The sequence below is a fragment of the Nilaparvata lugens genome, chromosome 2, assembly GCF_014356525.2.
Source record: "Nilaparvata lugens isolate BPH chromosome 2, ASM1435652v1, whole genome shotgun sequence".
Taxonomy (NCBI): domain Eukaryota; kingdom Metazoa; phylum Arthropoda; class Insecta; order Hemiptera; family Delphacidae; genus Nilaparvata; species Nilaparvata lugens.
This window is the reverse complement of record NC_052505.1, coordinates 15,608,570-15,631,410: the sequence shown is the minus strand read 5'-3', so window position 1 is coordinate 15,631,410 and position 22,841 is coordinate 15,608,570. Positions and strand designations below refer to the sequence as shown.

The 22,841-nt window shown below is 34.7% G+C and overlaps 1 protein-coding gene across 1 annotated transcript in view; it reads right to left on the bottom strand.

The window, feature by feature from the left end:
* Positions 1–17,828, bottom strand: part of LOC111045491 (protein MTSS 2) — a 169,880-nt gene extending 152,052 nt beyond the window's left edge. Inside the window, exon 1 of the mRNA XM_039419995.1 lies at positions 17,207–17,828. Coding sequence (XP_039275929.1) covers positions 17,207–17,278 — 72 coding nt within the window. The 5' untranslated portion in view covers positions 17,279–17,828. The remainder of the gene's footprint in view (positions 1–17,206) is intronic.
* Positions 17,829–22,841: the final 5,013 nt, after the last annotated feature.

The following is a 22,841-nucleotide window of genomic DNA, read 5'->3' as shown; positions in this document are numbered from 1 at the left end:
ATAGACATTTTTGTGAAATTAATTTATTATCATCATCAGACTTTGGACACTTGAATGGCAAAAACAAGATGGAAATTTACAGCGCAAAAAACAAGTTTCTAATGAATGGATAAGAAATAAAAAATACAGCAAATTCATATCTTCACACGGATCAATTGCAGTGGTACAGTCATTAAAAAACCTCTTTGATTGATTATTTCAACATTGACAAATCGATAACAATTAATTAATTTTGAATGCTAATTAATGGAATCATAATAGGATTTATATTGAGCAAATTATTGCTAACAAAAAGCGTTCACTGTCAAAATAATCGCCTGATTGAATTTCAATCCATCAATTGAATTTGAGCAGCCATGGGAAAGCGATAAATTAAAATTGTGTTGGGGAAATAATGAAACAGCTTAATGGTTATAAAATAGCCAACTGGCAAATTATCATCAACTAACTCATCACTCTACGTTCAATAATCCATCATTAATGAGGTCGTTGGCTTCATTCATTAATGGTTAATTGCTCACCTTACTGATTAATTAGAAAAATATCAGGGGTACCGAATTAAGCTGGAAATTCTGAGTGGATAGTGAAATACAATCTTTAGGCACCAAAATTCTTTCACCAGAACTACCTTCAACGCTGAGGAATTGGAGGAAAAAAGTTTAAAAGAAGATAAACATTGAAGAGAGAGATATAATAGAAAACTACGATATTTCCAGTGTTTAGGATGAGCGATGGACAGGTTTATTACACAAAAAAATATGTTGTGGCGCACTCAACAACTTTCCTTGTTATGAAAATTTATCACCTGACGCTAGTGTTACCGCGCATCTCAAGTCTACTATTCAAAGATCCAAGACAGCTGGTGACAAGACAATAACACTGGAGACACACGAAGTCTGCTATTTCTTCATAGTGGATGATTCAATAGAATCAACAGTTGCCAACAGTTTGCAATTGAAATAATAACATTTTCTCGAATTTCGAGCTTATTTTCAATTTTAAGTGAAAACGTTACTAAACATTAATTGTAGAGATTTTCATGCTTAATCTTTTCCACTAAGAATTTTTTGTTTAAATTGTATCTGAAGCCTGATACTTGAGAATCTAAAATCAAACTTTGCATAGATGGGGCGGAGCTCCTGGAATTTTTACAGATATGAGACTTGTGGCAGTTGATAGAGCTTATAAATGACTACTGTATTTGTCAAAGTATATCAAAGTATCAAAGTATAAATTTGATCAAAATCGTTGGAGCCGTTTTTGAGAAAATCGCGAAAACCCCTGTTTTTGACAACATTTTTGCTATTTTAGCAGCCATCTTTAAATGAATTTGATCGAAATTGTTCGTGTCGGATCCTTATAGGGGAAGGACCTCAAGTTCCAAATTTCAAGTCATTCCGTTAATTGGGAGATGAGATATCGTGTACACAGACGCACATACACTCATACACACACACACACACTCACACACACACACACACACACACACACAGACCAAGACCAAAAAACCACTTTTTTGGACTCAGGGGACCTTGAAACATTATAGAAATTGGGGTACCTTAATTTTTTTCGGAAAGCAATAAGCTACTTTCCTTACCTATGGTAATAGGGCAAGGAAAGTAAAATATGTAATCAAGTACGAATACTATAGTGAACTCCACGTTATAATGACAGTATTTGACTAAAATTGGTGTTCCAATCCTTGTCTAACATTCGACAAAGCAGATAGTGCTATCCTCCTCTAGCTCCGCAACGTTGTCAGATCGTTTTTTAACAATGTGAAAAATAATTAAGTTACTGAATATCTAATCTCAATTGTGAAAATGTATATTATTTATTGAAAAATATATTTTATTAATGAATAAATACTGTATAATTCATCATTTTAAACAAGAATGAACAGTTAGTATTACATTTGATAAACCGTTATGAGTTAAATATCCTTCATAGAAGGCAGTGGCAAGGCAAAGAGAATCATCAACACTGGCCTACTATCTTTCTTCACTGCCATTATAATGAAGATTAGAATATGGAGATTAATAATGATCATACTAGCAAGCTCCTACAATAAATCTGTATCACAAATTGTTTATTAGAGCATTATATTTATTACATATCTCTATCATCGTTGGAGCATCTATTGGTAAATAACTCATTCCAATTGTACCCGAAAAATTGGATAGGTCAAAATTGCTATTCAAAGTTTCGATTGGCGCCATCTTTCCACATTTTGACTTTTTCCCAACTTCAATTAATAAAAACTGAAAAGGAGTTGGTTTACTGAACGTATATTACTCTAATCGATATCACTTTCTTTCAAAAGATAATTTTCTGAATTAATGATTGGCGCCATTTTTCCACATTTTGACTTTTTCTAAGATCAATTAATAAAAACTGAAAAGGAGTTGGTTTACTGAACGTCTATCACTCTAATCGACACCGCTTTCTTTCAAAAGATAATTTTCCGAACTAATTAAACAAGCTTGTAAAATAACATTTTCTGAATTAATTAAACAACAGGCATGCTCCAACCTATAGAATCGATTTATTGGCACAAACATGTGCTGATAAAAGAGTTCAGAGTCAAAGGTCCAGGTTCAATCGACACTGATTGCAATTTCGCTGAAATACAGGCGTAAGGTCCGCGTGTTTATCACGTAGAGAACTCTGTGGACCGAGTGATGTGGTTGCGATTTCATCAGAACAAGTGACATGGAAAGGCAACTAAGTGTACCTTGCTCTGATATTATAATGTAGGTGGAAATCTTTTGAGCGAAAACAAACACTAGCAGCCTTTGAGATGGCTAGCATACTCGATGCTAATTATTGAAATGTCAACTACAAAATTACTGATTGTTGCTGCAAAACATAATATTGGACAAGTTGGGTTTGTTTGTCACAGTACACAAAAGCCTGACTGGGGTGGGACCTTTGTAGGATCCAACATAGCTGATGACAGAGGAAGTCAAAACATGGTTTGTTCTATAGTGGGGTCCACGTTATAATGACAGTATTTGATCAACTTTGGTTTTGCTATCCTTGTCTATCATTCGACAAAGCCGGTGGTACTATCCTTTTTAGGTCCACAACGATGCCAATTATGTTTTTAGTGTAGAAATATAATTAATTAATGCAGAGAATCGGCATCGCTATTCTTCTATCTTTATCCACTGCCATTATAACATGGACCACGCTATAGTACTGTAGTGAGGTCCACTTTATAATGGCAGTTTGGCAGTACCGGTATTTGATTAACATTGGTGTTGCTATCCTTGTCTATCATTCGTCAAAACGGATAGTTCTATCCTTTTCTACCTCTGCAACGTTGCCAGATCGTTGCCAATACAATAGAATAAGGAAAACTAATCCACAAAATATAGCAGCTTGACTACTAAAATGGATCATTCTTTGGATTGAAGCATCAGAAATACAATATATACTACCTATGTGTACTATTAATGTACCTTCAATTGATTTCAACTATTTAGAAATTTAGAAAATAAGCTCCTCTAAAAGTCCTCTACTGCATTTACCAGAAAGGAATATTACAGACATTTGCAACTAGAATGGAAGATTCATTTTCCATTATTATGGCAGCAATGAAAATTATTAGAATGCTACTGACCTGAGCCACGATGTAAACTTGCATCACAAGAAAGCGTTTAGACTATAATAGTGAGGTCCACGTTATGATGGCAGTGAAGAAAGATAAGAGAAGAGCGTTGCCGATTCTCTGACTTGTACAGAAGATAGCTGATACCGGTATATTTGATTAAATATTGATTGTTCATTTTTTTTATAATCAATTTTATTATATTATTTTATTATGTTATTTGTATATCTAGAGTGAAAAGTGCTGTTTTTTCTCCCTGAGGGAAAAGTTTGAAGCCCGAGGCGAAGCCGAGGGCAACAATTTTCCTGAGGGAGAAAAAACATTTTTCACTCGTGATATACACAACATTTTTCCTCCACCTACATTTTTATAAAAACTGCAAATAAAATAATTTTTAAAAACGTATGTGACCAATAAATGTGTTACAACATAATCTAAAAAGTAAACGGAAACAGCTGGCTTGTAATCACAGTTCTCCTCCGACAGAACTAACTGTCGGCTAAAGTTGTAACAACAATGACAGCCACAACTACAGCCATGATGAAGTTCCCGTTTCAAATTTGATTAGTTAATAAGTTATATTCGTTGGCTGGTATTTTGAATAACATGGATTAAAAGAAAAAAATATAAATTTTTTCTAGTATAGTGATAGGAAGTTTGTAATAATAATTTCAGCATACAAACATAAATTTTATATATCGATCAAATGTATGGTTGAGGTATTGAATTTAGTTGGTTTAATGACTACTTCCTCATCTTCCTATATGCTTCCTCATCTGAGCCTAGACCTTCTGACCTATTCCAAATGTACGTTTTTAAAATAGAGATGCTTCCCATGTTATTTAAATGGAGTTACTTTTACTCCCTAGGGAGTTTTTCTGTTTTTTAGTACCGAGAGCGAAAAAGTGACACTTTAGTATCATGTTTCAGGGAGTAAAGTAAGTACTTTTGACAGTAGGTGGAGGAAAAATGAATTTTCATAACTGAGATAAAATATTTAGCTGATTACTTCTACATTGTTATACAACGATCTGGCAACGTTGCAGAGCTGGAAAAGAATAGTGCTATCAGCTTTGACAAATGTTAGACAAGGATAGCAACATCAATGTTAATCAATTACTGCCATTATAACTCGGTCCTCACACCCTCACTATAGGAGATCTTTTCAATGATCAAATAATAAATTTTCATAACTGAGATAAAATATTTAGCTGATTACTTCTACATTGTTATAAAACGATCTGGCAACGTTGCAGAGCTGGAAAAGGATAGCGTAATCTTCTTTGCTGAATGATAGACAAGGATAGCAACTCCAATACTCAAGATCTTTCACCAACCGTTCACCTAAAGGATACACGTTAACAAGATGATATTCTATTTTTCAATGATCTGAGAAAAATGAAAATACAAGTCGGTAGCGGGTTCCGAATTCTTAAACAAGATCTCTCCATGTTTATAAACAATCTGCCCTACATTCCTTGTCTTGTATCATGACTTTAAATCAAGAAATTCGAGTACAGATTCAACGCAATTTGACACCAACATCTGGAACTAATAAAAAATCAATTATTATTCAATGAAAAGGGGAAGCCATCTGTCATACAAACAGGAGGAGCAAGGGTTATTTTATTCATAGGAAAAAGTGAGACAGGTGCAGAGCGACCAAGGATAGTATTTTAGTATAGAGGACCTTTATATACTATTCTTGCAGCACTGAGATCCGCCCACCTGTAAGCCCTAACCCACTCTCGTTCTTTAACCCTCACTCACTCACTCTCTCTCTCTCACGCGCGCTCTCTCTCTCTCAACATCCAAAGATGAGATCTTGCAGCCCACAGACTTGTTCTCAAACGCTCTTGCTCTGGCTGTCATGTCTCTTCCGCTGAATGGACCTTCCGGGCCGGCCTACGTCCGTTGTATCCAAGGATAATATATAGGATATATGAAATATAGGATAGCTATATTCTATCCTTACGTTGTATAGGCCTCGGTTCGACCGTCCATTCAGCTCTACAACTATTTTTAAAAACTTGACATTCGTTTCCTTCACACCAGAAAGGTAAGCAGAAAGAGAACGCTCGTTCCCAAAATACCAAATTATCAGCAATTTTAGACATGAACACGTGTCTGACACCGAATCGGTGAACTGCGGTTTTGGATACAAACTTGAAAGAGACCAGAAACATTTTCAGTAACAGAAAAATACTGTATTTAAAAATTATACAGAAATTGAATGATACAAAAAATATGTTATTTCAACTCTTGCAAAAATGGATCATCCAATCTAGTGACATCTATAATGATTTCCACGTTATAATGGAAAATATTAGATTAACATTGGTGTTGGTATCCTTGTTCATCATTCGACAAAGTTGATAGCGATATTTTTTGTAGGGTCGCCGTCTAGGTGTCACCCCGACTACCTGACACCTGGTCATTTTGGCCACAGGCGACTACTTGTACCCTCGTAAAAATATACCATTGCCGTCAAGTTGTAACCCCGACTACTTGTCACCTACTGGACCAAAGGTGCCAACTAGTCATGACCGTAAACGACAACTTGACACCTCGCACCCTAGCGTCAGAGTGTGCCCCGACTAGTTGACACGAAGGGGATGGCTCACGTCAACATGACACCTTGCACGCTGGCGTCAAGGTGTCACCCTGACTACTAAAATATACTATCTTGTCACCTACAGAGCACCAGTTGGCACAACTTTCACCCCCGCAACGTGGGGAGGGGGATCAAGAAATGTTCATTACTGGTTATGATGTAGAATTGAATTCTAAGCACTTTTGGTTCAGTAACATTTTCCCGTTAAACACACGGTTCAGGAGATATTCGCCGTCTTTGCTATTTTTAGAACAATTTTTTTCGAGATGGTTGAATGGTGATTTCTTTTGGTATGGAATCGAGGTGATAAGTTGTCGTGAACGTAGACGACTACCTGTACTCTCGTAAAAATATACCATTGCCGTCAAGTTGTCACCCCGACTACTTGTCACCTACTGGACGGAAGGTGAGAACTAGTCATGACCGTAAACGAAAACGTGTCCCCCCGACTAGTTGTCACCTCCTTAGAAAGGAGACAAGTAGACGGGGATGGCTCACCTCAACTTGTCCACTAAAACCCGGTTTTAAAAGGGGGAGGTTGACGGGGTGTCAAGTAGTTGGGGTGGCACCTAGTGGCGTTCCCTTTTCTAGCTCCGCATCGTTGCAAGATAGTTTTTAACAATGTAGAAATGTAATTCATTAACAAAATATTCAATTTCAATCATTTAAATTTATCATTCAATCATGGAGAAATATATTTTCTTGAAGAATAAAATATAATATTGTAAAAATCAACAGTTAATATTACATCAGATATACCGGTATCAGCTGTGCTCTATAGAAGGCAGTGGCAAGGCAACGCTGTCTCCTATCATTCTCCACTGGGACTCTCCACTCACTCTGGAGTTTTGGGACCACTACTGTTTAGTTTGTATGTAAATGACGTAACTGACCGACTCAGACCCTCCAGATATCATCTTTATGCAGACGACCTACAGATTTATAGACATTTCAAGACTGATAACTTTGATGAAGCAGTTACTCTTATGAATGAGGACCTGACTGCTGTCTCACTCTGGACAGCACAACATGGATTGAAAATTAATGAATCAAAATCCAAAACAATCGTTATAGGTAATAGAAGACTTTTGAACCAACTTGACTTTAACCATGGACCTTTCATCGAAATTAACTCTCATAGACTGGATTATAGTGAAAACATTACAAACTTAGGACTTACATTTAACAGACATCTAGACTGGACTGAACAAGTGACAAAGACTTGCAACAGGGTCTTTGCAGGCATTCACTCACTGAAGAGAATTGGAGCTGTTATCCCCTTACGGGAGAGAATAATGCTTGTGAAGACCTTGATATTTCCGCATTTCCATTATGGAGATGTGGTCATACAGGACATGACAGTGACTCTTTCTGAAAGACTGCAAAGGGCTCAGAACTACTGCGTGAGATTCGTCTTTGGCCTTGAAAGGGACGTCCACATAAGCCCTTACATCACTCAGATGGGTATTTTGAAGCTTCGAGACAGCAGAATTTATCATGTGCTGATGCTCCTCCACAAGGTTCTGGCAACTGGGTCTCCTCTCTACTTGAGTCAGAAATTTCAATTCCTCGCAGGAATCAACAGAAGAGATACGAGGCATGGTGCGAGCCTGTTGAGCATTCCCATCCATCGCACTGTGACATATAATAGGTCGTTCTGTGTGACTGCTTGCAGACTGTGGAATAGCTTACCCGCATCTTTGAGGAGTGTGGAGAGGCGGACACTGTTCGGCACGGAGGTCTTGGCGTGGCTGAGGGAGGGCGATCGGGGCATAGGATGAGGAGGTGTGTATGCGTGGTGTGTTTGCTTGTGTGAAAGGTGTGTGTGTTTGCGTGAAATTTTGTTGTTTCTAGCTTAAAAATTAAAAAAAAAATTCCCTATAACTCTATTTTCTAACTTTTTTTTATTATTTTCTCTCAGTCTAAAATATATTCTACTGAATTGAATGAAATTGTTTTTGTTTTTTTTTCAATTATTGATTTATATTATATACATATATATATATATATTTTTTCTATCATATACTTATTATATTTGAGAGATTATTTCCTTATGTTTTGATGTAGATGCATTAGAATTGTATAGGAGGGGAGAGAGGGCCGGCTGCGCCCTAACTTCGCCCTCCAGGTTAAAATAAAGGCAGCCTATCTATCTATCTATCTATCCACTGCCATTATCTTAAATCTTATATAGTGAGGTCCACGTTATAATGACAGTATTTGATCAACTTTGGTTTTGCTATCCTTGTCTATCATTTGACAAAGCCGGTGGTAATATCATTTTCTAGGTCCACAAGGATGCCAATTATGTTTTTGACAGTGTAGAAATATAGTTAATTAATACAGAGAATCGGCATCGCTATTCTTTTATCTTTATCCACTGCCATTATAACGTGAACCTCACTATAGTGTCATCATCCATGTGAATTGAGCGTGGGTGGTTTCAGGGAAAATATGACACAGGTAAAATATAAATCGAAAGTTGGGGATCTGGTTGCAAGACTCGATGACGCATCAATATATGAAGTAAAAATATATACTAAATTTGATAAACTTTAATGTGATTTGAAGACACAATCTGATTGATTGAAAGGAGAGTCTTAATAGAATGTCAACCAAGAAATGAATCAACAATAATATAGAACAACAATGATAATTAATCGAGCCCAGTATTGATGAGTAAGTACGCAATACACTCTTAGTTTTATGCCTAGTGGAAGCCTTGGTGGCTTGAACACCAGCATGTAGCAATTGAGAATGAATAGTAAAGATGAGTGCTTTAGTAAATGTATGCTTGGCTGGAAGAAGAATTATTTCATGTTTATAATCAAATGAAGTAATTAGATGTGTCAAAAAAAACATTCACCAAAGAAATGCAAATCTTAATAACAATAATTGCTGTATCAGCCGGTGTCAAATGAAATAACCTAAAATCAACATTGTACTACTTTGCAATGGAATAATGAAATAATAAGTTAATTAAATGTGCCAAGAAAGTGTTCAAGTCTTTGATTTTATCCATCTTCATAGTGAGTGGTCCAGTGTAAGCCTGTGTCAAAGACAGATCAGTGATTAAGTGTTTCCTTAGACTCCTTCTTGTGATCTCAATCTTATTAGAATGTTGGTTCACTTTTACAGTATCATATTTAAAAAATATGATATTTGGTTCAGCTTTCTGATACAACATCCAGCTTATCTGGAGCCACTTCACTGGGTTACATTCTGTAACAATCTTCTTATTTTTTTGAAATCTATTAATTTTTCTTGGCTCATTTCATGCACATTATATTTCCCATTTCTTGAAGCCATTCTGACAATCGTGTACCAGCCAGATGGATTTAAATCTTCATATGTTTGGGGCGTGGACACTGTCACACTCCATTTGGGAGTGTCCATGTTTGAAAAAGAAATGGTCAATATTCAATGTCTGGACAGCATATAGAAACATTGCCGTGATGATCGCATTTCTATTTTGACCTCCACAAGAGTATCAGAGACCAAAACAAAATTTTTCCCAATTTGAAATATTTCCAAAAAATAATATGAATAAAAACATGAGACAACATCATTTTTTGAACCTTTTCCCCCAACTACTCCATACCACATGTAGCAGAGAGCTTTGCTATCTTCATTATTATAAACTGTAAGGTTATAAATGGCTTACCTCTTTTTATGAAAAATTGCTTTTGCATTGAGAGAAGAGCAGTATCGCACTGCCTCGAGATCAAATTGAATGAAATTTACTTCATTATTGATAGCTTAAGTAGTATCTTTCCAACAGTAATGTGGAGGTACTCTGGGGAAAGAATTTATGTGCTCTTTCACATATAACCTCCTTTTTTCTGGTTTCTTGACTCCAGGTGGGTGATGGCCCGTGTTTGTAAGGGAGAATAATATTATTATTTTGCTTAATCAAGACAGTTTTTATTAACATATCAGCAATATTCAATGTAACTTTGGAGAAGCCCTTGCTAAATTGAATCATTTTACAATTTTTAATGAGGAAGAACTTCTATCTTTTATTTCTTCTTGACTGTTTCTCCCTAGTTCTAAATAAAACTTTATCAGTATCTTCTACAAGGGAACAGATATACTGTTGCTGCTTCTGGAGTTCAGAATTTTATTTTGGCCTCAAATGTCCACCATCCACTTGTTTCCCCCTCACACTTGTGTAAGCTAAACTTTTTATCTATTAATTCTTGGTATATATTTCTTCCAGAAACTTTTATCAGGGAACTTGCTTCTTTGTTTCTTGTTTGGATTGTAAACAGGTTCATCAGTTTCAACATTGTAGGCATGATCTTCATGCTTGGAAATCTCATATGCAACAGAAACAAAAGTATATGCTTATTATGAGCTTTAGATCATGTAATATTAAGAAAAAAATCCCCTCAAAAGAATATTTCAACACAAAAAAATTATTATGAAAGACAAGCGAAGGGCTAGAATGGGGAAAGAGTCCTTCTATCTTCTTCTGCAGCGTGGAATATCCATTGCAAGCCTTCTCATTGTATTATATCCGTGCAGATCCGATCTAAGGACTTGACTGCTCTTTGTGTCCTTGACATGCAGCAAACTGAGGAGTATATACTGGTTATAGATCGTGAGGATGCCGAGTTGGTACCTGATTGTTTGGAGTTTCTACTTCTTCTTCACTATCAATTCTACCATATCTTTTCTTCCTGTTGGCACATAACTGCAGAGTTTCATCTTCTTCAACACTTACATCACTATCACTTCAAATACTATCACTCGAACATTTGGTAATGGAAAATTACTTTGAGGTAATGTTTTTTCTAATCCATCAATTTCCTGCTAGCCAAATAGAGAAAAATCGTCCATTATCAGTGTCATCCATATTTGTCAAAAATATCACCAAGAATTCTAGTTATTGAGAACTTTACAAAAATCATGTTGTGAACCTACATAACCTTGAATACATGCACCCCAGTAAATGAAAACATCAATCTTCTTATGTAACAGCTGATACAAGGCAAGGTCAAGCTGTGAAACAGCTGAAACAGATGTTATGACAATGTGTCTGACAAGATGAATGACATGACCCATGATTGTATAAAATTTGACCATTCAAGCCATGTTGGGCACAGGAGCCTGACAGTTTTTTTTTCTCAAAAAAATACGAAAAGAAATCTTTTTTAGTATATAACTAATTCATTTCAATATGTTTTGAATCAATTGGGAGAAATTAAGATTTGGAGGATTCAGGAAAAGTGTGGTGGCAGCTAACATGTTAACCTTTTCAGGGACTTTCTGTATTATTTAATAACTAGCAGGAACCCGTGCTTCGCAAGGATCTATTTTCAAACTTTATAATCTGAAAACTCGATGTAATGAAATTTTAAAGAATTGAAAATAGGCCTATAACCATCCTTGGTTAATTAAGAATCTCCAGCCCATAATGTAAAATTTCAAGTTAATTAGTCCAGTAGTTCAGATGTGATGATGCGTCAAACATAATTTTCCTATCCTGTACGTGTATAGACCAACTCTATTTTATTATAGATATGGTTAACGACTGCAAGAGATAGGAGTGTGGAACAGAATAGTAGCTAATCAGGAATGCTTACCCTAACACCAAACTGACAATCTCTGGATAGCAGCGCTCATTTTATACGAAGCCATAGCGGCCAACCAGTTTACAGATGGAATTAAATAGAGAATGCATTTATTCAAATGCTAATTAATACATAGCAATTGGGAGGTACCGTGTTCGATTCCCAGGCTGGTAACTAATTTTTGGATAGTAGTTCTCATCGAATTTCCATCTAGCTGTTAACCCTGTTGTCAATGTCTGCAGTAGCAGAAGTCTTCGGGGTGATTTACAGCATTTATTTAGGATTTCCATGCCACTCCTATATAATAAACATATGGTCCAATGCAAACTGGAGTAGTGTTTCGCCAAGCCACTTCAGTAATGCTCATCGAATTTCCATCTAGCTGTTAACCCTGTTGTCAATGTCTGCAGTAGCAGAAGTCTTCGGGGTGATTTACAGCATTTATTTAGGATTTCCATGCCACTCCTATATAATAAACATATGGTCCAATGCAAACTGGAGTAGTGTTTCGCCAAGCCACTTCAGTAATGCTCATCGAATTTCCATCTAGCTGTTAACCCTGTTGTCAATGTCTGCAGTAGCAGAAGTCTTCGGGGTGATTTACAGCTTTTATTTAGGATTTTTGTTAATTAATAATAATTATGTATTAATTAGCATTTGAATAAATGCATTCTCTATTTTATTCCATCTGTAAAGCTTCATATTTCTTGAATAGTCAACTTCACATCTCTTGAATAGCTAACTTCACATTTCTTGAATAGTAAACTTCATCCTTCAAGTCGGTTATAAGAGTTTTTTGTAAACATCCTTACAATAATCAAGACAGTAGGGTACTCCCTCCATTATTGCTGATATCAGGGACTAGTCTCAAACAAGCTCTATATTTATCATGACTATCATTTCGAGATGAGATTTGAAACTACTATAATAGTCAACAACAAACAAACACAAATCGACTAAAAGTTGTCGTTATGAATATAAATTAGGAAGATGTTACAGTAGCGACTATGTTGGAAGTTGCGTGTGCCACGAATATAATGAACCCAGCCCAGCGCGTGTGTTTGTTCTACAGCAGTTGTGCGTGTTTATAGAATGATAATAATTTTCAATCGATAAGAAGGTTGGACTCACGCCCATGCACGTTCCACACACACACCCTACAGGCTACACATGTTAACAACTATTTCACTACAACTACTTGCAAGATTTGGGAAGACGCTCAAAGGAGAAACCCGTATGATTTAGGCCTAATCGCTCCACTTACCCCTATCAACACACAAATTACAACGGATAGTAAACTAACTATACTCTATTATATTATTTCGGAGCTTCGTTCTGCGTTACGGCTTCCCGTGAATGGAATGCAAATAAGTGCAATATTTCTAAAGTTTTTAATTTATTGTGATACATTCTGTGATTCATTTAGAGTATAAAATCAACCTTCAAAATTCAAAATTTTAAATCATCATTCCTGGACCGAAAATCAAGTAACGAAGCAGTGCGTGATTATATAACCATATCTTTTGGACAACATTAACATTTTATCAAAATTTTTGGAGAGAAATAGTACAGACTCAGCCTAGTTTTTCCTTCAGTGTAATAATTGTATTATGATTATAGTATTTTATACAATAAATGAATTATAATTAATTATTATTTTTGAATTGTGACAATCGGAAGATATTGTTGATTAAATACTATATTATAAATGCTCTGCTACTTGAAATTATCCTTTCCCCATCCTTATCACTATTCCAAAAGAGAGTGCACCGACACCTAGCTCTTGCTTCTGGGTATTTACTTATGGCTGGTAGCGAGGAGGAATTGTATTTCTTCTTTTTATAATTACTTACTTAAGAAATGATGTTTAATAATTTTTGATAATTATTTTTTCATGGGTTCATGAACTGCATGACTTTTTTTATTCTTATTTTTCTATATCTATCTTTCTATCTTGTTTTTGTAGTAATCTACATTAATTTTTACTGTGCTCATCCATTATAATTTTAGTTTTACATTAATACTCATAGTTTATTCATGTACAGTGCTATTTTGTTTTGAACCACTATGGTCTTGTTAGACTCAGTGGAAATTGTCATATTGTATAAATAAATAAATATTAAATTGGGCCTATGCGTATCATAATAGCATCTCAAGAAGCCTACAAGAAAATCAAAGATTGTCAAAAAATGCAGTTTTACTATTGGGGCAAGCACCATAGAAGGGAATATGAGTGCATTAAAAAAACTGAAATGTATATAAGTATGATGTAGGTATTTTATTTTCTCATAGGTATTGTCATAGAGTAAACAATCTAGAATTTACATAGAATACACAATCTGTGTAGGTTTTCTATGGTACAGTATCTGTGAATTACTGTACATGTGAAATAAAATAATTGATTTATATAAATCTACACATCTCACAAAAAAGCATGAGTAGCTTTAGACATTAAAAAACAAAAATTTAGTAACAAAAAGCATTCTTGTTTTCAGTTTTTGAAAAAGCTGGGAGCAATTGTAAAACATTTGGATAAAGCAGTCGTCTGTTTGGATAAAAGTTTTAGATGTAAATTAAGAATTCCACAGAACACATTTCAAGTACAGGAAATTTAGTGCTTGTGTTTATCCATTGTTGAAATAAACCTATACAAAACTTGCAATGAACAGCCTTGAAGATAACATTTAGAATTGCGTTGGCTTTGAAAGATTATACATATTTGAGTTACATTTCAATTTTTTCAAATTGCTATAATAACATACCGAAAATGGTTGTGCCATGATAGATAATATTTAAGAGTGATGTGTTGACACTCGATAGACATAAAGTTGAAATGAGGAAATAATCATGAACAAAAACCAAAATAATAAATGGCGGTCTTTATCGTCATGTACAGTGCAATAGTACTGTTGAAAATGTGGAAAACTGTCACCAATTACGCTGAACATATTTACATAAAATGACCTTGCCTTTCATTATTCATAAAGATAATGGATGAGGAAAAGGGCTTGCATTATTCATGGCTTGAAAAATAAAATTGAACAAATTATTGAATTACTATCAGAATTTCAACAACTAGGCTATAGTGAGGTCCACGTTATAATGGTAGTGGAGTAAGGTAGAACAGCGTTACCGATTATCTTGCCTATAGTGAGGTCCACGTTATAATGACAGTATTTGATGAACTTTGGTTTTGCTATCCTTGTCTATCATTTGACAAAGCCGGTGGTACTATCCATTTCTAGGTCCACAACGATGCCAATTATGTTTTTGACAGTGTAGAAATATAATTAATTAATGCAGAGAATCGGCATCGCTATTCTTCTATCTTCATCCACTGCCACTATAACGTGGACCTCACTATAGCCACTGCCTTGGATAGCTGATAGCGGTATATCTGTTGTATCATTCTTGTTTAAAATGAACAATAATTAAAAGTTTATTCGTCAAGAAAAATATTTTTCAACAATTAAATAGGCTAATACATTATGATAAAATTGAGATTAGATATTTTGTTAATTGATTCAATTTATGCATTGTATAAAACGATCTGGCAACATTACGGAGCTATAAAAGGATAGCGCTATCTGCTTGGTCGAATGTTAGACAAGGATAGCAACACCAATGTCGATCAAATACTGTCATTATGACATGGACGTCAGTATATCAGCTTTTCGACCACTAGCCAAGCGACTTCAAATCATTTCCAAGTACGTTATATCCTTGTAACAGGGGATCACAATTTAACATGGTTCTCCTACAATGATAACGACTCTTTCTTCTCTAATGAAGGTGAAATTCTTCTTCTGCAAAAAAATTTCTATAAACACTGACCTCACATACATAAAAGTAATCTCAACAACCAAGACTTAAAATTTTTTTTTTTGTTTCAAAAAAACCTATTTTCCATCTTCTGTGCCCGCACACCGTCCATGGCCAGTGAACTCTCACATCTAACATCGCACCTATATTAATTTATGAGTGAATAAATTAGTATTTCTAATAGGAATACAGAATTTACATAATGTGAACCCTTTATAGTAAGATGGCAGATTAATGCTCACAATAAATCTGGATTCGCACTAAACAGTGACAGTAAAAATATAATTCCCATAAGTTCTAATGGGATTATTCAGACTCGCTTGGCCTGGCTAGGTGGGAATAGTCAAATTAGAAATCATGGGGAATTATATTTCCACTATTTAATGTCACTGTTGTGTGTAAATCCAGGTAAAAAGAGTGAGTGCAAGTGACTAAATAATATTGAAATAGCATTTACTTTTGTATTCAGATTCAGAAGTATGTGAGCAACTATAATGACTAGTCCCATGAATTATAGTATGCAGTTAATGTGGTACAAATATAAAAGGGACACGGTACGGGAAAGAAAGGGCAATACAGTACTTCCTTCCGGTCACGTCCGGAAGTTCAACAGAGACCCAGTTCAATGGATTCGAATAAAAGCGCTGGTCTGTGTGTGTGCTTCATGGATTGAGCAATGTCAATGATATAATGTGAAGAATCATTCCCACCAATGATAGAATATGAGTCCAGTTTCCAGTGTAAACCCTATAAATCCTGTATAACACAGTGTTAAGGGTTTGTTGGTTGCAAGAATTCTGGACAAACTATCAGTCCTGGTTGCACAAAAGCCTGTTTAATTTTAATCAAAATTTTGTTGAGAATAAGAATATCCACAAGTAGACGACAAAAAATGTCGCTGTGCTTTTTAAGAAATTGGCAACAAATAAGTTAGCGGTAACTTAGATGTAAACACAGTTTAAAACCTACCAAACATTAGTTTTAGTTAGGTGTACTGCAGAATATATTTTTGAAATAATAATATTATTGACCTAACTTATATTAAATATCATGCTGCAAATCACACATCTACCACAAAAACTGTAGGTACCTTCTATTAAGTTATAATGGTTTGAAATAAAATATGAATTATTACGTTTTTTGCATAAACTATTCAATCTTATGAAACTTTTACTATAGCTAAACATAATATTGGTGAGAAGTATGTAAAAACCCTATGCCTACAGCAAAAACACCTATCTATGCGTCAATACCGGCTTATCTACAGCAAGTTTCATTTTACAACAATATAAGTTGTACTTTATGGTATCGTTACTAAAGTTAACTTTTGTTTAGGTTATTATAACGTTTAACATACAATGCTACTTGCGACTAACCAATAGGTAAGATAATTGTTATAATTTTTTGTGTTAACCAAAAATACTAAGTTAGGCTATAAAAACACAACGCTAAAATCATAACCCTAAAACTTTACACGTTGATGATAACTTGGTTAATTTACAATTAAAAATAACAAGACAACTGAGCTAATTGAAAAAAGAATTCGTGAAACGCAATAATTGAATTGTGAATAAAACTCACCTTTAAATCTGTGATAATTTGTTGAAAGAGCCCTCCAAGAGCAGAACATTCTCTCTCCACGCTACCCTCCATATTGATTTGTTTTCAACACGGACGCAAAAACATACACTGCACCACCGAATTTATTATACTATTGAAATAAATTGAGTAATTGCACTATTTCTAATTAATTAATCAACTTTAGAGGAATCTTATTTCAGTTGTCACCAATATACAATTGAAAACTACAGACTTCGTAAATAAGATATGATCTTGATATTTGGAAATACATTCAGACTACATTCCAAAATAGTAGTCTAAAAATAATTTTTAAAATCCATAACGTGAAATTGATAAAATTATCCAAAACTGAATGATCAACGATTGGTCCCACACGAGTTTACTTTGTTTAGAATTTTATCGTTGAAGTTAACCATGACACAAACACGACGTTTTGAACACAGTTGAGTTGTAATCAAAATTTTCTTTGCGTTACCAGAATTGGAGCAAAGCAAAATTTTCCTAAACAGCTTAACGCACAAACCACTTTGCTTGCAACTTGCAACAAACACTAAAGCACTGATGAAAACAACCCGTTCAAGCTGAAAGACACTCCACTTGCAGTCGCTGGGATCCCCTTCCACTACCAATCATTACCAACTCACTTCGTAAACAGAGATCTGGCCAATAGCAAGTGACTGCAGAATGCAAAGCGCTACACATGCTGCCATCTACAAACCATTTTTGAAACTATCTCACCTTTTTTGGCGCTTATTTCAAATAATATTTTACCAATTTATTTACTTTTAATCAATACATTCACAAATCATAATAAATGGGCAAGAGCAACGATTAAATCAAACATCAAAGAGTTTGATCCTATAGAGAAGTCAATGTTATAATGGCATTGGAGAAAGATAGAAGAACACTATTACCTACCGATTCGCCCTGCCACCGCCTTTGCGCCTTCGGCAGAATATACTGTACGGTACCCTATAGTGAGGTCCACGTTATAATGACATTACCTATTTGATAGACTTTGGTTTTGCTATCCTTGTCTATCATTCGACAAAGCCGGTGGTACTATCCTTTTCTAGGTACACAACGATGCCAATTATGTTTTTGCCAGTTTAGAAATATAATTAGTTAATGCAGAGAATCGGCATCCCTATTCTCCTATCTTTATCCACTGCCATTATAACGTGGACCTCACTATAGCTGATACCAGTATAATCTAATGTAATATTAACTGTTCATTATTGTTAAAATAATCATTTTGTTGAAAAAACAATCTGAGCGTTCCGGAGTAAGAAAAGGATCTGCTTTGTCGAATGATAGACAAGGATATCCGATATACGGTAGCAAAACCAATGTTAATCAGACATTGCAATAAGTGGACCTCACTACAGATTCAGACATAATATTATTCTATATATTTAAAAGATGACTATACAACCCATTTTATTATGGATAAACTTTTCATATTTTAGTTGAGATTTTTCTCTACTATATAATGTCAATTGGTGCTTGCATATGCTATTTTTTCTTCTTGTGCTTTGAAAGAGCTAAATTTTTGAAAATACAGTACCAAGGCAAGGCGGTTCACCTTCAGGTGCGGCTTCAGGACAGTTTCTCAGGTGTTTCAATTTTAGATTTTTTTTCAAATTCTAGTTATAGCCTAGGCCTGCTCTTATCATAAAGTGTTTTATCAACACCTTGTAGGGTTAATAATATAGTAAATGATTGATGGATTTCCATTTTTTACCAATTCTTGAATTACTTGAGGTACAAAGTGTTAGTAAATAATTAAAATTACATTCCAGAAAGTATCCCAACTCAATCAGTGATACAGTATCAATCTCTCACAAGCAAATAAACTTATCTACTCAAATTTATAAATAAAATTGTAAAAAATTAAAAAATAAAACAAACTTCTAATACTAAAAATAAGACTAGATAAACTTTATCAGCCATGTAGGGTAATATTGTGATACAGAGGTAAACAGGGAGGTGGTACTTTTGAACCTAGTCTTATAATTCTTCATATATTTGAAAATGTATAGTAAATCTCTAAACTCTCTTCTCTTTGAACACCGGTGAATCCTTACTCCATGGACTAATTTGCCACTATGGAGGAAAAACCCCCGTGAGGGGTTGCTAGTCCTCCATCGGGCGCCTCCCCAAGTGGCGGATAGAGGAATGCCTCCCAAATATGGGAGAGACAAAACTGATAAAAATGGAATGATCCTTTACTGTTAAATCAACAGCCTCCAAGGTCTATAAATAGAAATTTGTATGTAAGATTGGAACTTTATATTAGTTTGTTCTTGAATTATAGACGATTCAAATATGGGAGAGACAAAACTGATAAAAATGGAATGATCCTTTACTGTTAAATCAACAGCCTCCAAGGTCTATAAATAGAAATTTGTATGTAAGATTGGAACTTTATATTAGTTTGTTCTTGAATTATAGACGATTCAAATCTATCAACGATCTTCTACAACTGTAGTTACCTTAATTATAATTTTTCAACAATTTTCTAAAATAGAGAACAACATAAAAACGTAGTTTTAGAAAAATACTCAAGAAATAAGAAATATAAGAACTGATTCACTATTGAAACATGTTGTGAATAAAACGTTTTTAATAATTGTTAGTAATTCACCGTAAAATGGTAGAGAATTCAGTCATTTTTTTACTTTTCAAAACGAATACCGGTGTATTCGTTAGAATAAATTAGTTAGAATTAATTAAATGATAATTAATGCTAGACCGGTATGTATTGAACTTTGAAAGCATTCAAATTCATACGGAAAAAATTAATGTAACACAGTGTCTAAGCTACGTACAACAAAGAAAAACTTCCTACACAAATGAGAGAAAATTTGGTTCTATGTACAATTTTTCAAAGGGATTGTGAATTAGTATTATGATTCGAAGTAGATTTCTTTTGGTGTAGAAAATAGAGATTGAATAATAAAATATAAATCTAAGTACCCTTTTGTAAAATTGTTTCCTCACAACATGTTTCGGCTATATGAAGCCATTATCAAGTAATATAATCTTACCATTAGCTTAATAATCTATATATATATATATATATATATATATATATATATATATATTATATATATATATATATATATATATAAAAGCGAAATGGCACTCACTCACTGACTGACTGACTGACTCACTCCCTCAATCGCAGAACTAAAAATCTACCGGACCAAAAACGTTCAAATTTGGTAGGTATGTTCAGTTGGCCCTTTAGAGGCGCACTAAGAAATCTTTTGGCAATATTTTAACTCTAAGGGTTGTTTTTAAGGGTTTAAAGTTCGTCTTTTAGCATGTATATTCTTCTTCTCCCAATCTCTTAATTATAATTGAAATTTCCATATCTATAGAACTATAGATAGAACTATAATCTAGAGAGAGTACCTCTTCGAAACAGTTGTTAACTGGCAACTAAATTAATAATTTTGTCAGGTTGGCATTAAGTTGAGTTGACTTTGTTAGGTTGGCACCAAGTTGAAGATTGAAATGCATTTATCGCGGAAAAATTGATTGGGTACTACTACTTCAATCAGAGCTATTCCTGGGAATATTATATTACTAGCCGTCAGGCTCGCTTCGCTCGCCATATCCGTTTAGCCAGACGTTTAGTCTGGACCCCGACTGGATCGTCCTAACATATGATAAAAATGCTCAAATGAAAAATGCAGGCGAGCGAAGCGAGCCTGCTTATTTCATTCTTGGACGATCCAGTCGGGGGTCCAGGGGGCGGAGCCCCCTGGCTAGACGGATATGGCGAGCGAAGCGAGCCTAACGGCTAGTGGCATTATATAGCCGAAACATGTTGTGAGTAAACAATTTTAAAAATCTGGTGCGGCGCACTAACACAACTTTCCTTGCTGTTATGAAAATTGATCACCTGACGCTAGTGTTTACGCGCATCTCAAGTCTTCTTATAAACAAAGATCTAAGCCAGCTGGCGACAGGACAATAACGCTGGAGTCATACGAAATCTGCTATCTCTTCATAGTGAATCATCCAATAGAATCAACAGTTGCCAACAGTTTGCAATTGGATAATCACATTTTCTCGAATTTCGAGCTTATTTTCAATCTTAGGTGAAAATGTTACTGAACATTAACTGTAAAGATTTGTATGCTCAATCTTCTCCACTCAAAATTTTTTCTTCAAATTGTATCTGGAGCCTGATAATTGAGAGTCTAAAATAAAACTTTGCATAGATGGGGCGGAGCTCCTGAAATTTTTACAGATATGGGACTCGTGGCAGTTGATAGAGCTTATCAATGACTATTTCATGTATTAATTTAATCAAAATCGTTGGTGCCGTTTTTGAGAAAATCGCGAAATACCCTGTTTTTGACAACATTTTCTCAATTTTAGCCGCCATCTTGAATTGCATTTGATCGAAATTGTTCGTGTCGGATTCTTATATTGTAAGGACCTTAATTTTCAAATTTCAAGTCATTCCGTTAATTGGGAGATGAGATATCGTGTACACAGACGCACATACACCCATACACACACACACATACAGACCAATACCCAAAAACCACTTTTTTGGACTCGGGGGACATTGAAACGTATAGAAATTTAGAAATTGGGGTACCTTAATTTTTTTCGGAAAGCAATACTTTCCTTACGTATAGAAATTTAGAAATTGGGGTACCTCAATTTTTTTCGGAAAGCAATACTATCCTTGCCTATGGTAATAGGGCAAGGAAAGTAAAAAGGGTACTTAGATTTCTATTTTTATCTATATTCAAGAGTAGCCCTAACGAAAAAAAGACAGATTGAGTAATGTTTGGAGAGAAACAATATATATATCAATGTAATAATATGATCATTCATGCGGAAGACTTACCTTTTAATTTTGAAGCTGATTTTCACGCAAAATATATATTTTTATGAAGACTCACAATCGCTAGCAAAACTAGTTTAACGAAAGCTCATTGGTGAAATAAATCAAAAAAGCATCATACAAAGTGACCAAAAATGAAAGAATTTTGAAACAGTTCATAAGTAGGGAGGGAAAATATTTTTTTATTCATAATAATCAAAAGCTTAAAGCTTGTCATTTAGGATGAAATTTATCATTTTTGTAGAACGCCATTTAAAGGTGTTTTCTTGCACGAATTATTGAAATCGAATTGAAATTCCTCTCATTGATCGCTGCAACATCTCAATTGGGAAATTGTGGATATCATTCCGAATACTAAGTGCCGGTTAAATTTAACCGTGATTAATTCCACAAGAACCGTCTTTTCAAAAACGCCTTCTCTGATTGGTTCTAGTGAAATTTATCACGGTTCAAATTTAACCGGCTCTTGTGCAACCGGGCCCAAGTTTTAATCTTCAATTCATTCAAAATTATTGGTGGAATTGTGTGCAACATGGGTTTTCAACAGTCATTTTTTCTTTTCGTATTAGAATACGTATCACATGATCTATTGAGGTTTTTGAGGGATGCGTTGACTTGGTTTGAGAAGAAAACACACAATATAATGTTAAAGAATCAATTTGAATATTCCCTCAGCCAATGAGAATATCACCGTATCACCCCAACAAACATAAACTGATTCATATAGAGAGAACAGTGGTGGTCTGAATAGAAATCACAAAC